This window comes from Gadus chalcogrammus, chromosome 20, assembly GCF_026213295.1.
Source record: "Gadus chalcogrammus isolate NIFS_2021 chromosome 20, NIFS_Gcha_1.0, whole genome shotgun sequence".
NCBI classification, from domain to species: Eukaryota; Metazoa; Chordata; class Actinopteri; order Gadiformes; family Gadidae; genus Gadus; species Gadus chalcogrammus.
Window position 1 is genome coordinate 5,960,145 of NC_079431.1, and position 15,842 is coordinate 5,975,986.

The 15,842-nt window shown below is 49.3% G+C and overlaps 1 protein-coding gene across 3 annotated transcripts in view; it reads right to left on the reverse strand.

Moving 5' to 3' along the window:
* Window positions 1-1,076: 1,076 nt before the first annotated feature.
* si:ch211-269e2.1 (cohesin subunit SA-2) overlaps window positions 1,077-15,842 on the reverse strand; it is a 15,723-nt gene continuing 957 nt past the window's right edge. The window contains exons 2-32 of one of the 3 annotated variants that reach the window (XM_056580241.1): window positions 14,913-15,031; window positions 14,727-14,808; window positions 14,189-14,353; window positions 13,872-13,968; window positions 13,584-13,669; window positions 13,399-13,470; window positions 12,880-13,084; window positions 12,243-12,394; window positions 11,687-11,760; window positions 11,389-11,512; window positions 11,126-11,224; window positions 10,650-10,729; window positions 10,396-10,503; window positions 10,143-10,278; window positions 9,865-9,982; window positions 9,302-9,405; window positions 8,839-8,931; window positions 8,568-8,654; window positions 8,191-8,397; window positions 7,533-7,609; window positions 7,202-7,289; window positions 6,753-6,833; window positions 6,220-6,312; window positions 5,716-5,890; window positions 4,227-4,363; window positions 3,923-4,024; window positions 3,485-3,636; window positions 3,194-3,322; window positions 2,558-2,742; window positions 2,410-2,476; window positions 1,077-2,011 (exon numbers count right to left, since the gene is read on the reverse strand). In XM_056580241.1, the coding sequence (XP_056436216.1) occupies window positions 1,873-2,011; window positions 2,410-2,476; window positions 2,558-2,742; window positions 3,194-3,322; window positions 3,485-3,636; window positions 3,923-4,024; window positions 4,227-4,363; window positions 5,716-5,890; window positions 6,220-6,312; window positions 6,753-6,833; window positions 7,202-7,289; window positions 7,533-7,609; window positions 8,191-8,397; window positions 8,568-8,654; window positions 8,839-8,931; window positions 9,302-9,405; window positions 9,865-9,982; window positions 10,143-10,278; window positions 10,396-10,503; window positions 10,650-10,729; window positions 11,126-11,224; window positions 11,389-11,512; window positions 11,687-11,760; window positions 12,243-12,394; window positions 12,880-13,084; window positions 13,399-13,470; window positions 13,584-13,669; window positions 13,872-13,968; window positions 14,189-14,353; window positions 14,727-14,808; window positions 14,913-14,959 (3,561 nt within the window). In that variant the 5' untranslated portion in view covers window positions 14,960-15,031 and the 3' untranslated portion in view covers window positions 1,077-1,872. Of the gene's footprint in view, window positions 2,012-2,409; window positions 2,477-2,557; window positions 2,743-3,193; window positions 3,323-3,484; window positions 3,637-3,922; window positions 4,025-4,226; window positions 4,364-5,715; window positions 5,891-6,219; window positions 6,313-6,752; window positions 6,834-7,201; window positions 7,290-7,532; window positions 7,610-8,190; window positions 8,398-8,567; window positions 8,655-8,838; window positions 8,932-9,301; window positions 9,406-9,864; window positions 9,983-10,142; window positions 10,279-10,395; window positions 10,504-10,649; window positions 10,730-11,125; window positions 11,225-11,388; window positions 11,513-11,686; window positions 11,761-12,242; window positions 12,395-12,879; window positions 13,111-13,398; window positions 13,473-13,583; window positions 13,670-13,871; window positions 13,969-14,188; window positions 14,354-14,726; window positions 14,809-14,912; window positions 15,032-15,842 lie in introns of those variants that run through there. The other 2 variants (XM_056580243.1, XM_056580244.1) reach the window with 2 other exon arrangements.

Consider the following 15,842-nt stretch of genomic DNA (forward strand, 5'->3'; position numbering starts at 1 on the left):
CAGAGACGTTGCTGCTGCCGCCAGAGACGTCGCCGCTGCCGCAAGGGACGCCGCCGCCGCCGCCAGAGACGTTGCTGCTGCCGCAAGAGACGTCGCCGCTGCCGCAAGAGACGTCGCCGCTGCCGCAAGAGACGTCGCCGCTGCCAAAAGAGACGCTGCCGCCGCCGAAAGGGACGCCGCCGCCGCCGCCGGCGCAAGGGACGCCGGCGCAAGGGACGCCGGCGCAAGGGACGCCGCCGCCGCCGGCGCAAGGGACGCCGCCGCCGCCGCAGCGCGAGACCGGGACGCGCCGGCACCGCCGGCCTACGCGGACGTGGGGACGGGTCGGCCCTGCATGCTGGCGACCTGCTTGGCGCAGGGATGTCCGGGAGCCCGACGGTACCGGTGCGGGTGATGAGCAGAGACACGCAGGCCCTTCTGGACACGGGCAGCGTGGTTACCCTCCTTCGCCCCGTCTTGGCGGGTGGGAAGGCGGGGGAGCCCATGGAGGTGGCCTGCGTGCACGGGGGGACCCGGACCTAAGAGACATGCCACGTGGTCATCCGGACCCCGCACGGGGTGTTCACGGCTCGGGCGGGGATTGTACCCAACCTCCCCGTGCCGCTCCTGATTGGGAGGGACTGCCCGATATTTCGCCGGCTTTGGGCCCCGGCACGAGAATCCCGGGGCGGGAGAGATGCGGTCGCCGCCGCGGCAGGAGAGGCAGCTGCCGCCCGCGCGGCGGGAGACGAAGCGGCGGGAGACGAAGCGGCGGGAGACGAGGTAGCCGGAGACGAGGTAGCCGGAGACGACGCTGCCGGAGACGACGCCGCCGGAGACGACGCTGCCGGAGACGACGCAGCCGGCGCCGCAGGAGACACCCGGCCCCGGCGAGATACCATCCTGGGCGGGTCCCTCCACTACCTGGGGCTTGGACAAAGGGTGGAGGAGTGTGGCATCCCGCCACGTGGTCCTCGGCCTGGACGGGCCTGGGGTACCGTGGAGGACGGGGTGTACCACCCCCACCCACCAGCCGGCGAGAGAGAGCAGCCCTTTCGGCACCCCAATCAGGGTGATTGGGGGACACCTGGGCGAAAGCACGGGGGCCATCTTAAAAGGAGGACCAGCCCAGCCCAGCACAGCACGGGTCGGGTGCAGGAAGGAAGGGCTCGTGGCAGCAAGGGAGCCTAGAGGCCCACGGAGGCCCTAGAGACCGCGTCTCCTGCATAGTTTGGTTGTTCTGATTTAAGTTGACTGTTAATAAATGCGTGAAATGGCTAAACCCCCAATGGAAAGCGTCGTTTGTCCGTGGAACCCGGCTCATTCAAGGAGCGGGTTACCACAACACATAAATACTGTATTTTATAAACCAAGCAGATGGAGAGAGATCATTTCCAAATCCCTCATGGACCTTTATGGACCATCGGTAGAGAAGTGTTCAAATGTTGTGTTAAATTACCCAAAAGTCAGGAGAAAACCTCCCAGATGAGGTTTTTAGAAGCTTATCCAACTATATTTCTGCATTTTTCGTAGAACAAACAATCAGTATTCAAAGGCAGTTTCAAAAATATTGCAGCACACAATTCCAAAGTATATCCTTATATGCATGTTGTGTAATTACACCAGCACCATTAAGCACATGATTTAATGAATAAATAAAGGAAAAGGCTTTACAAAACAATTTACGTGTGCAAAAATCCTCGGGTTGGTCAGGTTATAGAAAACAAAACATGTTGGTTTGTCTGTACATCACAAGCCCTCACCTTCTTTCTATTTGGGACAAGGCGTAATTCATTCATTTTGGAAAGGTTGGCATGACGATCAGATGCATGACCACGGCGGTCTGGAGGACATCCCATCCTCCCCATCATGTGGGGCCTTCTACCTTTTGGGTCACAGGTCCACCTCCACCAGTTCATCGCCCGTCTCTTTGCCCATGACGTGGTGAAGTTCCTCCATCACCGTCGCCGCCGTCCTCTGAGTTTCCGTGGCGACGGGTGATGGTCCCGCCTCACTCCTGTCCTCTGGGAGGCTGTGGAATCGGGTCGAAACTCGACTGACTCGCACATAGATAAAAGTCTGCACCGGTTCGCTTAAGGACGCTATTAACGGGGTGATATTATGCCACCAGGTGACTAGTGTGATTAGCCTTTACAAGCCGTTTGAAATCTCTCATTTCCTGTGTTTTAGTGACATCACAAGTGGGAGTGTCCACCTAGATGTACGATGGATGGATAAGCACCATGTACCACAGTCCACCTGGGTAGGCTTACAGACGGATCTATCCGGCACACATCCAGGTGGAAACTCCCACTTGTGGTGTCAGTAAATCACAGGAAAAGGACCACTTTCAAAAGGCTTGCAATGGCTAATCCCACTCACACCTGGTGGCCTTACATCACAACTATAAGAGCCGTGACCGACACCTACCTTGAGGAGACGCTGGCTCTGTTGCTCCTGCTGTCCACTGGGCTGACCTGGCCCTGCTGCTTGTTCACTAAACAACAGAGAGGAGGGTGTGTGAAGCTCAGGGAGAATATCAAGCACAACGCGTTTCCCAACGAGACGTTGAGGTTACCATTAGGAGAGCGGCTGGGCGGGTGAGGCCTCCGGTCGCAGCTGACGTAGGAGGCTACGTCCTCGCCCTCGCCCCCGGCGGCGGCCGTGGCCAGCAGGGAGGCCCGGTAGTAGACGAGGGGCTGCCAGCAGTCCTCTCTCGAGTGGACCACGTGGTCGGCCGTCTGCCGCTGGAGGAAGCAGAAGCTGGGTGGGGGGGGGGGGGCGAGCGAGAGGAGAACGGGCCCAGGAGCAGATGTGGAGTCAGGAGTTGTTGGGAGCATTGCTGGTGTAAAACTCACTCAATGTTTGGTCGGTACTTTCGGTAGATTTTAACACATTTTGAAAGCTTTTGAATTCTGATTCTCTTCCTTGGCTTCTGGAGTCTCAACCACATTGCCCATCTGTAACTAAGAAACTAAGTCACAGAGCACCAGAATATGTCTCTATGGATGGTTCAAAGATCACACATTTTTTCAGTATATATAATTATCTTTTCTACATCGTTTGACCCACGGGATTGCAGGCATAATGAAAAAAAAATAATAGGTCCTTTATGGAATGAATATGTTTGAGGGCCCGATCTCGCCCCGATCTCTATTCCAGCCTAGGTCCTAGGACAAGACATCAAACAGCAGAACTGACCACACGGACTCACAGGGTTTTCTTGTCTGGCTTGAGGAGTTTGCTGGAGAACTCGCTGAGGATGGTGAGGTAGGTGAGGTAGGGGGGGCAGGCCGCGTCGGGGGCCTGGACGAACCCGCTGAACACAAACTCGATGCCGCTCCTGCCAGCGCATTAGAAAGAAAACAAAAAAAGGCTTCAGGCCAGATCTACGAACGAATAATATGGATAGATTTATCGTTTATTTGATAGGGACACAAGCCTCCTAGTGTTTATAGCTAACTTGCAACACGTATTTGTGCGTCGACCAGCCGCGCCCCCCCACCGGTGGATCATGGTGACGGACTCGCGGAACTTGGCGGGGTCCCCGAAGGTGAGGGCGAAGCGGCGAGCCAGCTCCTTGATGCTGGTGAAGGTCTGGACCCCGGTGGGCCCCCCACCGCCACACCGCTGCTCCTGCTTCAGACGCACGTACAGCTGGAGGGGGGGGGGGGAGGGTGTGGGTGTGCACAGACAGAAAGCCGAGGGAGGGGGTGTATGTGATGTGCAATGCCAATCTGGTGGATATATTTCTATGTTTAATGGAATGAATGCGTCTATCCTAATGTGTCCTATGTGTTTTATCAGTGAGACCAAAGACAATTTTCAGGCAGGAAATGACATTAAAGTATATTCTATTCTATTCTATTCTATTCTATTCTATTCTATTCTATTCTTTCTCTATGATGGATGATTGTGGGGGTCAAAGGTAAACACACCGTACCTCCTGCAGACAGAGCAACAGCGTGCGAGCGCTCCCGATCTTATCCGTCTGCCTGGTCCGGTACAGAGTCTCCTTGATGATGTCCCCGAAGTCATTGTAATACTGCACAGGGGGGGGGGGGGGGGATACGTTAGAGGTTAGGGTACGCTTCAACCTCCGATCCATCAGTCCCACTGGCACTATGAAACATGACGGACCGCTATGACTGGACCGAACCCGGGCTGGCAACCCCCCCCGAAACCGAAAGGAGGCGGGGTTACAGCTCGCCACCTGTTTGGTGACAGTGACGTCCGACGGGGGTTACCTTGGTGTAGTGGGTGAAGACGACAGAGGCATTGCTCATCTCCAGCACGCCGTGCACCAGGAGCTTGCAGTAGGCGGCCAGCAGAGTGCGCCGCTTCTGGCGATCCTCCTGCCTCTCCCCCTCCGAGGCGAGGCAAACTGCACGGACACGAGAGAGAAACAAGTGGTTGTAGCGATGGAGTCATTAGGAACAAAGAGGTCCACGTGACACGAGAAGACCACACTAGTGTGAGTGAGGAGGAGAACAAAGCAAAGTGCTACGGAGTGCTAGAGATGGGTTTTTTGGCCAGGCTTGGGACAATGGCTTGAGCAGGTGGATATCAAAGATTAGAGAGTTATGGTCGTGACACCATGTGGCTTCAATCTTCAGGGCCGGACTAATAAAAATATAAAACAGTCTTTGGGGGGGACTTGATCGAATTTTCCCACAGAAAAACGCGTTGGCCTGCCCTACGGGTGACCCTGATCCTGCAAGGATTACAACGCCTAACTGTAGCGGAATAGAAGCCAATAAAACCATCACTTTTTACTATACATTCACAAAGCAATAATGCTGGATTGCATTTGTTTGAACATTTAAGACGTACTGCGTCCGGATGGATAGCGACCTCGTCTGTATGTGGTTTGTGATAATCCTGAGAGAGCACAGGATGTAGTCAAGATAATGCAATGTTTAAAGTTATAGTTGCAATAAAACTCAGGGAAAAAAAGAATTGTTCTAGTATGGTCTAGCTGTATTTTTATGTTTTCCTGTAGCGCTGAAGAAGAGAACATTGTGTGACGTTTTAACCTATTCCAACCGATCAGTTTAATGCTTTACAGGATAGAGGGCCAAGCAAATGGTCCAGCTTACGCCACTTTGCATAACAAAAGCACGGTATCACTTCAAACAAATAATTAGTTCCCTTTTCAGTCAAACGAGACAAAGTCTTTCCAGCTCGTTCGGGGTTAATTGCTGGGTCATGTTCAAAATCAGAGCTCCTTCAGTCATCTGGTGGTTCTGGGGAAAGTCATTAGGCAGATGTAGTGCATTTAATGACTGCATTTAATAGGAAACACACACACCCACACACACACACACTCTGGTGGACTGAGACTGCCACCTGCTGGACACAAGCCATATATCCTCCATCAGTTGGGTTGTCAAAGGGAATAGCTGTAATACACGACTGTCTTATAATTGATAGGAAGCTGGCAGCTGTTAGGCAATATGAATATGAAATAATTTCTAATTAAAAAAATGCTGAATCATCAATCAATCATCAAAGCAACACTGTTCAAAGAACGCGTTCACGTACACGCGAACAGGGCCCCGTTTCGTCCGTCACATCAGAGACAGTCAACCAAAGTTCATTTTACAGACAGCCAATCACATCGTCCTGTTCTTCCCATCTCTGAACGAATCCCATTACACCTTCCAACAACTTAAATGCAGTTAACGTTGTCCAGATGTGGATGAAGACTAAAAGTACTCTGAAAAGACGTCTCACCTCTGCTGTGTGCATCGCTGTCGGGTCCCACCAACACCTGCTCCAGGAGGAAGGCCTGCAGCGCCCTCTGCAGTCTGGGACCGGGGGTGTAGAGCAGCGGGCCACAAGACGCGGGCTCCCACACGTTCAGCTGGTAGGAGTGAGCCGCCAGGACGTCACACACACCCAGGAAGGCCTGCACGTGTGTGTGTGTGTGTGTGTGTGTGTGTGTGTGTGTGTGTGTGTGTGTGTGTGTGTGTGTGTGTGTGTGTGTGTGTGTGTGAGTGTGTGTGTGTGTGTGTGTGTGTGGAGGTTTGTGCGAGCGTGCGTCCGTATGTTTGTGTGAAAATGCGTGTGTGTGCATGTGTAAAAATAGGGGAAGGGGATGAAGAGCAAAGGACTTTTCATAAACAAACGTATTATATTATTATTATATTATTGTTGTACAGCAGGTTGATTTAAAGCGAGTCATCTCAATTTCAGACACACTTTGACACCATCCTGGCCCCGCCCAGTCCGTCATACCTGCTCCTTAACAGCGACGTCAGCGTGGGAGAGACATCGGTAGCTGGTCTCACAGAAGGCACTCAGCTGCTGCCTCTGGGCCACTGCCTTGTCCTGAGGAGAGACACAGCGGCCCATCGGAGGGTTCAGAGAGACCGGTTCAACGGGGTGGTGTTCAGAGAAGCACCAGGACTGAGTGCAGCAGATCAACACTAACTGACTGAATATACACAATTAACTATTCCTGAATAGCATAGTTCTGTGTGCATTTCGGATGGTCACGACGAATAGTGTGCGTTTGCATCGCCAACGAGTTGTGATTTTGTTTGCGCATCACCATCATCATCATCATCATCATCATCATCATCATCGTCATCATCTTCAGCATCATCATCATCATCATCATCATCATCGTCGTCATCATCATCGTCGTCATTGTCATTATTATCCTCATCATTGTGGTTGACTTTACAGAAGTGTTGATTGTGTTCCGCTGGTGCGTGTGCCACCATTCCCCTTGCAGGGGCAGGTGTGGGTGTTGGACCATCACTCACTCTGGAGGAGAGCGTTCTCCCGCTGGTGTGGAGGTTCCACAGCATGGCATGGAACAGGCACTGCAGAACCTCCAGGATTACCTTCACACGGAAGTACAAGCACAGCAGGATGAGGCCTGGTAGTACAGGTATTTGTGTAAGATGTACTCAATAACAGCAAACGGTAGCAAAAGCCGCTTTCATTCATCATTCCCAGACACACAGAAAGCCACACACACACACACCAAAATCCAAGATCAACATTTGTATAAGGATGGTAATTCTTTGCCTAATGCTACCATCTGCTGGCAGCATTTAATAACATATTTCTGCCATCTTCCTGCTTTGCTTTCTATACAAACCACCTGCTTCATGCCCCATAAATCCTGTAAAGTGTATTGTATTGGACTCTTAATGATTGCATCGTGTTAACCGTGGATGGTCTATGTTTGTAGAGGGTGGTCCTGTACCTCAGATGGAACCCCACCCTGCAGGCACCCCACGGACAGCAGAGGAGACAGCAGCTCAAACAGGTCCCACTGCGACAGGTCGTGGCAACTGATCACACACACACACACACACACACACACACACACACACACACACACACAAATACACACACACACACACACACACACACACACACACACACACACACACACACACACACACACACACACACACACACACAAATACACACACAAATACACGTGCAACATACGGGTTAATAATCTTGGTCGCAGATAAAACATGGGTGAAGAGGTTCCAGCAGTTCAACAGGGAATAACAGTCTTGTCTTACTTGTAAAACGCTCTGAGCTTCCTCAGCGTGGACAACATTTCTCCGGTTTGGTCGATGTCGGCGCAGAAGGTGTCTTCCTACGAGAACAGTTGTGCAAGCGAAGGCAGGTGAGTAGAAGTGTGCTGGCGAGGTTTCAGGCCTTCTTGATATTATTATATTTAATTTGTTTTAAGGTTTGGTGAACACTTGAAAGTGCTCATCTAAACCGAAAGGTTGCTAGTTCGATCCCCAGCTCCTCCTAGCCTGAGTGTTGATTCGTCCCTGAGCAAGTCACTTAACCCTAACTGGTCCTGACGAGCTGGCTGTCGCCTTGCATGGTTGACTCTGCCGTCGGTGTGTCAATGTGTGAATTAACTGATGTAAGTCGCTTTGGATAAAAGCGTCTGCTAAATGCCCTAATCATAATTTTAATTGCTGGAATGCTTATTTCCAAAGTGAAACCGTTGGACAAATTAAACGTTAATTAAAAGACCATACATTGGCTGGGTTCCTGTCATAACTGTATCTAACGTACACACCAACTGAGCGGATATTTGGAAATCTGCGTCGAACACACACACACACACACACACACACACACACACACACACACACACACACACACACACACACACACACACACACACACACACACACACACACACACACACACACACACCTTTAGGCCGACCCCCAGCTGTGAGATGAGTCTGTCCTTCCAGCGTTGGACCAGGGCGTCCCGGGCCGGGCGGGCGGCGGGGTGCCAGGCCGTGTCCCCCCCACACAGGCGCAGGTAGGCCCGGGACACCGCCTCCAGCACGGCGGGAGGTCCGGAGGGGTGGTCCACCACGGCCCCCATCTCCCTGATCAGCTCCTCTGAGGCGGCCTGGAGAACAGTGGCCGCCGGGCGTCACAGACTCACACACACACACTCCCCTGCAGCTGCTGAGACGTTTCATAAACGCTGTTGTGTCTCGTTCATAGTGCTGGATCTTAACCCCATGATGTGAGCGGTGTGTTTATAAGAGAGGGGGGAGAGGGGTGTGTGGGTAGGACCTGTGTGTTCTCTGCTGTAAGTCCCTCAGGGACGAAGAACTGGGGAATCTTCATCAGGGAGGCTATTGCGTCCCAGCGGCCTGCAAACTGAGCAACACACCATCGTCATCATCGTCATCGTCGTCGTCATCACCATCATCATCATCATCACCATCATCATCACCATCATCATCATCATCACCATCATCATCATCATCATCATCATCCTCATCATCATCAACATCCTCACTGGTAACATAAATATAATAATAATCAATACATAGATGGATACCTTCGACAGCAGCTTGGGAAGCGCGCTCAGGAATTGCTGGGTGAGTTTAGCGCAGTCGTCCGACTGAGTTTTTCTCTCCTTGGCATTCGAGACCTAGAAGGATTTTGATAACGGATCATCAAATGATAACCTAACAACCTGAAGGTTAATTAATTGCACCATTAATTAACATAAGTCCATGCAGTGAATAAGCATTATTGTATAGCATAAGCAGAAGTGTTAGAATTAGGGTTAGGAGTAGTGGGTTACTAACCCTAACCCTATTAAATAATGTATAAATGAATACCTTAATTTATACATGAACACAATTAGAAAATGATAACTCGACAATTAGTTGACTGTTACTTAACCTTTAGTTAGTGCTTATTACCTAATGTTAATGAATTGTTATTGAATGTCCCCTCATTGTAAAGTGATAACTGTTATTGTTAGTATTATGATGATATATTAGTTACTATATGACCTTTTTCCCTCCGCTCCTGCCCACCAGTGAAGGTCCCTCAGCGGCCTGACGCACAGACGCCACCAGCACCTCCACCACGACCGCCTGCTCTGCCTCCGTCAGACCTACACACACACACACACACACACACACACACACACACACACACACACACAGTGTGAATTTTCAAGTTCATTCAAGTTGATCATTCAAGTCATCAAGGTTCAAGTTGAAGTGGTTTCTTAGTTTGTGTTGCTGTTCTGTGTATTTCTCGTGGATTTGTCATGGCACATATTAACTGTGATCCACACATTAACTAATGAACAAAGAAATTCACTCTTACTGGTTAGCATCCAATTTAGGTCTACCCTCTCAGCCCTCATCCCCCCCCCACACGCGCACACACACACACACACACACACACACACACACACACGGACAAACACGCACATACACGTGCATGCACGCACACACACACACACACACACACTGACGGACACACACACACTGACAGGCACACACACAGAGACACATACACACACACACACACACACACGCAAGCACACCCCCCAGGTGAGGCAGACCTGTGCACTGCGGAGGTGCCTCCTGCAGCAGTATGTGGGTGAGCGTGGGCCAGTCTTTGAGCAGGTCCCCAGCACAGTCCCACAGACCGTCCACCAGGTATACCACATGCTTATGGAGCTGTGAACGCACGACGGACACCACCATCAAAACACACATCCTGGGTGAGTGCGCCTTCATCCAACACGTTCGAGCCAACCCCGTCTCCGGGAAGACTTCATCAATTGATCAACGACAGGACAATTGGTGTTTTTTTTCCCCTCTGTCCCTCACGCCTCACCTCAGACTGCATGTAGAAGCTCAACAGGGCCCGGAGCCTGACCAGGGTCCGCCCCGTGTGCACGTCCTGCCCACGTGCTTCCCCCTCGCCCGCCCCCTCCTGACCTTCAGACCCGGGGGCGGGGGCGTTGAGCAGCCTGCGGGACAAACAGCCCCCTCACACGTCAGAGCCGCGAGGCCAGTGCCTCTCTGTTTGAGATTGATTTTGAGGTCGTTTTCCCACAGTGGACCCACGTGGGGTGCAGCGGGTTTACCTCGAGTAGAGCAGTTCCCCCGCCAGGGCCGCCAGGGGCCGCTGTGAGGAGAAGACAAACCGATACAGCTGCTGGTAGTCTCCCTCTTCAAGCACTTCCTCGCACGACCTGGGGGCCGGAACACAGCGAGACCGGGGATGTGGAGAGGAACAACCACCAGGGGGGTGGAGGGGGGAGGGTGGGGGGGTGAGGGGAGGATGGGGAGGGGGGGGGGGATAGGAGGGGGGGGGGGGGCTGGAGGCATGTTCACTCACTTGGAAATGAGAATGAGGAGCTTCATAGCCTGCAGCGCTACTTCGTTGTCCCTGTCCAGCGTCATGGAGATGAGCCTGTCCTGAAAGGCAAATCAATGCAACTTTATCTGTAGAGCAGATTTCATACAAAATGTTGGGGTGGAAGGTGCTTGACAACGTCAAAATACAATAAGATATAATAAAAAATGAATACAATGATCAAATATAATAAGCGCAATAAAATAATGAATATGAATATCAAAAGAAGGGAAATAAAGGGATTCATCAAGTAAACAAAAGAGTGATGAAATAAAATAAGGCCTTCTTAAAATGATGAAAACTAACCCTTTGTTAAAGTGAGGGAAAATGTGCTCAGAATATCTGTTAAAGTAGAGCTTATATATTAGGAGAGGGCAGCCTCACCATATGTGTGGGTTTGGGGTATAGTGAAGATTTATATATACGTGATGTCAGTGTACCAAAGGTGTTGTCCTCACTTTGAAGCGGCTTGTGAACAGGTCTAGTTTGGTCAACAGAAGAGGGTCTCCGTACAGACCCTGCAGGCCGAGCACACACTTGAGACGCACTTCTGGTATCTGGAGGCCACAAACAGATCATGGTGGACGCGTTGATGCAGAGCTCCGCAGTACAGTGAGTACGGTTGTATGACCTATACAGCATAGCTCACACTCAAAACAGGGAAGTATCTAAATATACCACAGCTTGAGTCATGGCGTGTCAGGATTTTACATAGGTTTACCTTATCGTGCATCATCCAGCCTATGTATTTGAGGTAGCTGTCGGTGAGAAATGCAGTGCTGTAGAGCTTCATCCACAAACACAGTTCCTCTGTACACATGGAGCGGATCTCTGGCAGCACGTCCCTGTAGACGCACACACGTACACACACACGCACGCACGCACGCGCACGCACGCACGCACGCACGCACACACACACACACACACACACACAGTCAGTGACATGTACGGCTTGCTCAAAGTGCAAAATGATGGCGGCAATAGAGTGCCTTGCAATGAGGATCAAGAACGTGGTTCACCGGTATCTCTTGAGGAACACTCCTTTGAAGATGGTGTCCATGATGCTCTCTATCTCCAACCTTTTCTCCTGCAGCTGTAAGAGGAACCATCAGGACGACAGTGAAGGCCCTTCTGCCGCATGCAATGCATTTCTAATTCTTTCCCTTTTCCTAAATCTTTTCGGTAATATATAAAATCATGATATCCGCATCGAATTTAAAATCGCAAGGGACAGAAAGGTGTGTTGCACTAGTACGCAAGTCAAAGTATCATGTACCCATATCTCTATAGCGTATTTGCTATTTTGTGGTGCTTGGTACGCCTTAGTAGCAAACAACAAACAAACAGACAAAAAAGCTTAGAGCAAAGTGATAGCTTGATAATTTTCTCGAAATGTCATTCCAATGCACACGGACACACACACACACACACACACACACACACACACACACACACACACACACACACACACACACACACACACACACACACACACACACACACACACACACACATCCACAGTCAAAGACAGGCACACACACACACACACACACACACACACACACACACAGGCACCTCAGCAATCTTCTTCTTCATCCTGTCCAGTCGGGGGCTGCCCTGCCTCCCGGAGGTCTTCCTCCTCTCCACGCCGTGCAGCTTCTGGGTGTTCTCCATCACTGTGCTCAGGCTCAGCGCCACGGCAACCAGGGCGCTCAGAATCTTCACAGCTACGAGGAGGAGGACCAGATCAGAGAGAGACCATCAATGGAATACATGGGGTTTCATTCAGAGTGGATGTGTGTGTGTCTGTTTAAGGACCCTCCGAGTTGTAATCATTTTAATAATCACGATCATGACGCCAAAGACTTGTTATTTGACGTGTTGTCAATGTAGGAGTTGAAGGTTTTGCTTTTCTTAGGTGACTTTTAACGGTGTCTGTCTAGTTGTTTCCTCTTTTCCCCTAAATCACACTGATTAACACTCTCACTCATGAGCGCCTGGTCAATACTGGTTCGTAATTATTGATTGATGATTCGTTCACATTATTACGACAACAGAAAATCCATAACATTACTATTTGGTATTTGTTAATGTATAACCATTTCTGTTCATCCCACATTATATTTTATATTTTTCCCTTGCACCAACATACCAAGGCTATTCCCCTGCATTGTCAACCGACTGAGCCACCAATCCCAGTGAGGGACTCTACCTGCCAGTGTGCACGTGTGTCTGAAGGCCCGCACACAGGAGTCGGAGAGCTCCGTGAGCAGGGACACCAGGGCGTTCATCAGGTAGCCGTCGAACACGACGCAGTGCTGACACTGGGACACCAACACCGACACAAAGTCACCGAACTCAGAGTGGAACCAGCGGCCGTACGGACCCGGCTGGATCAGAGGGTACTCAGCGCAGTCCTGCAGCAGAGAGAGGTGGAGGTCATCTGATCATCAGAGACAAATCCAAGCAGTTTAGGCTTTTTGGAACAAAGTAAGAATCTTCATCTAAAAAAATACATGTACCTTTATGTATCACTGTATGGCATTTGCTAATACCTTGCGTGCAAATACGTTGCAAAATGTATTTAGTCTTATTCAAAACATATTCTGTTCAGTGAATGATTTTTGTGAAACATAAGATCACAGACATTGAATTTTTTTTTTACAGTTTATGGCCCTTTTGTGGCTAAAATAGTACAACAACATTTGTAAAAATAAATGAAGGTACAGACCATGTCCATAGGCCAGGTGACTGTAAGGATCCAGGGGAACGCCATGAACTTCTTATATTGCAGGCCAGATTCCTGGTACACACACACACACACACACACACACACACACAGGCAAGGCAGCTTCAATTAGAATCAGCAAATACAATACTTCATGAGAGGAACCCATAAGAAAGGAGTTCTCTCACCTCATCGACCTTCTCCACCATCTTGCTCAAGATGTCACCGCAGTCCTGAACCCGGTTACTCTGACACATCTCGGCTGTGACCACCCCTGTAAACAGACAGGAGAAGTGACCCAGACCAATAGCTGCGCGTGTGTGTGTGTGTGTGTGTGTGTGTGTGTGTGTGTGTGTGTGTGTGTGTGTGTGTGTGTGTGTGTGTGTGTGTGTGTGTGTGTGTGTGTGTGTGTGCTCATGTCCGTGTATTCGTGTGTGTAAGTGTGTGTGTGTGTGTGTGTATGCGTGTGTGCTTGCCTTTGCACCCGGAGCACTGAATGAAAAAGCTGATGAGATCCAAGAGGGCCGAGTCCCTGTCCATCGCATAAGTCTCGATCCAATCACCAATCACCGTCTGTGTGCAGAACCACAACACCAGAGGTCCTTCATTCTCCCCCAGCGTCGCAGCACAAAATAAAATGCGCACAACCAAAGAATGTGCATCTCCATTGCAAAAAGGTTAGTTATTAAGTGCTGTCAGGAATAAGAAAACGTTTTAAACCAGATCAAAGGGAGTCGGAGGAGGAGGTGGCTAGGAAGGTCCAAACCCAGCAGCGGCTTACAGCACATCTCACCTGCATGGCGTCCCGTCCCATGGTGAGCACCTCAAACAGGCTGACGGCCTGCACCCGGCCCCGCCTCCCCCCACCGCCACCTGCTCTGCCCGGGCTGCCTGGGCTCGCCTTACCCCGGGCCTGCGTGGTGTTCTCAGAGCACATCCGGGGCCTTTTCTTCCCTCTCTGTGGGTTACACGGATATCCATATGGGTGGGAGTGGTCAATCTGGGTTCAAAACCCACTGGCTGCAGTCTACCTGGACGCATCGTTGAGCAAGATGCTCCTTAATAACTTGGATCCGGATTGTGTTGAGTCGCTTTAGATCAGATTTATGCAATCATAATGGTAGTACACAGACCTGTACGAAAATGCTTCTGAACATCTCTACATGTCTACAATATCTCTCCTGTTAAGCAGAACATCAAATCATTCCACGTATATTACTGTTGTGGTTATATAATGCCTCACTGTAATGGAGAGTTCTAATTGGATGCTGAATTTGGTACATTTGGTCACTCTTCTTTGGGCATGTCCACACAGGAACGCCCTCACTTACCGCACTTTTACGTCTGTTTTCGTTTCCAGATTCATCCCCGGAATGGCTGACTGCTCCAGCTGAATGAATTGCATAATTCTCACTAGAATTAAACAATAAATCATCTCTTGAAATAACCATAGAGGCAGAGACACAATAGTATTCATAGAATATATTGCACATCATAATGACATCAATAATCCTTACTTATGCTTGAGTGGCCTGGAGGTAGGTGTTGATGGATCTGGGATCATTGCTGGCTCAATCTTTTTTTCTTGTTAACTCATTTTACACAAGCGCGGATTAAATCAATGTTTGGTCACGGCCTATAAAGAGAATGAATCAATAATGACAATAATGTCTGAGGCAGCCTAAGCATTTTTTTTTTCGATATTTGTGAAATATATAAATTAATTAAAAAACTGTGTGTCATAATTCAAAAAACTAATGGAAAATAAGTAATCAAAAAAAGTTACAATAAAAGTTATCCAAAAAAGTAATCCCCAAAGATTATTCCAAAAAAGATTGTCACACACAGTTTCACTATATTTCTTTAATATAATCAAAAAAATAAATCTATCTACCTTTAACACTAAACACATTTTTCAAGTATTTGTTTAGAAACCTACTATTAACATAATAGATGAGATTCGGTCGATGCAATTAAGTGTGATGAGAGTGGAACTTGAACCACTCAGGCCCTTGGCAGTGTTACTGCTAAGCAGTACCAGCTGAACTGGACCAACAACAAAAGAGGACCACACACAGCCAGCCGGTTATTTTTTAACTCAAGAGTATAATCTAAAAAGGAATCCAAAAAAGTGTTAAAAATGTAATTTATACCTTCAACGCTTAATAACTTTGTTTTACAAGTGTTTGGTTTCAACCTACTTTAGTATTAATGTAACATATACGAGTGGTTGAGGCTTTTTAGTGTCAAATAGAGACTGGGAACCAAACGACTGACCTTGGCAGTGTTGATTCTGGGGGGAAAACCACAAAATCGTTTTGGATTATAATAGGGAAATATAGGGGAAACTGTGTTTTACTTATGTTCAAATTGGTACCTTCTAGCTCAACACTGCCAAGGTCAGTTGTTCCATTCCCGCTGTCTTGACTTTGAGACACTTAAAAACA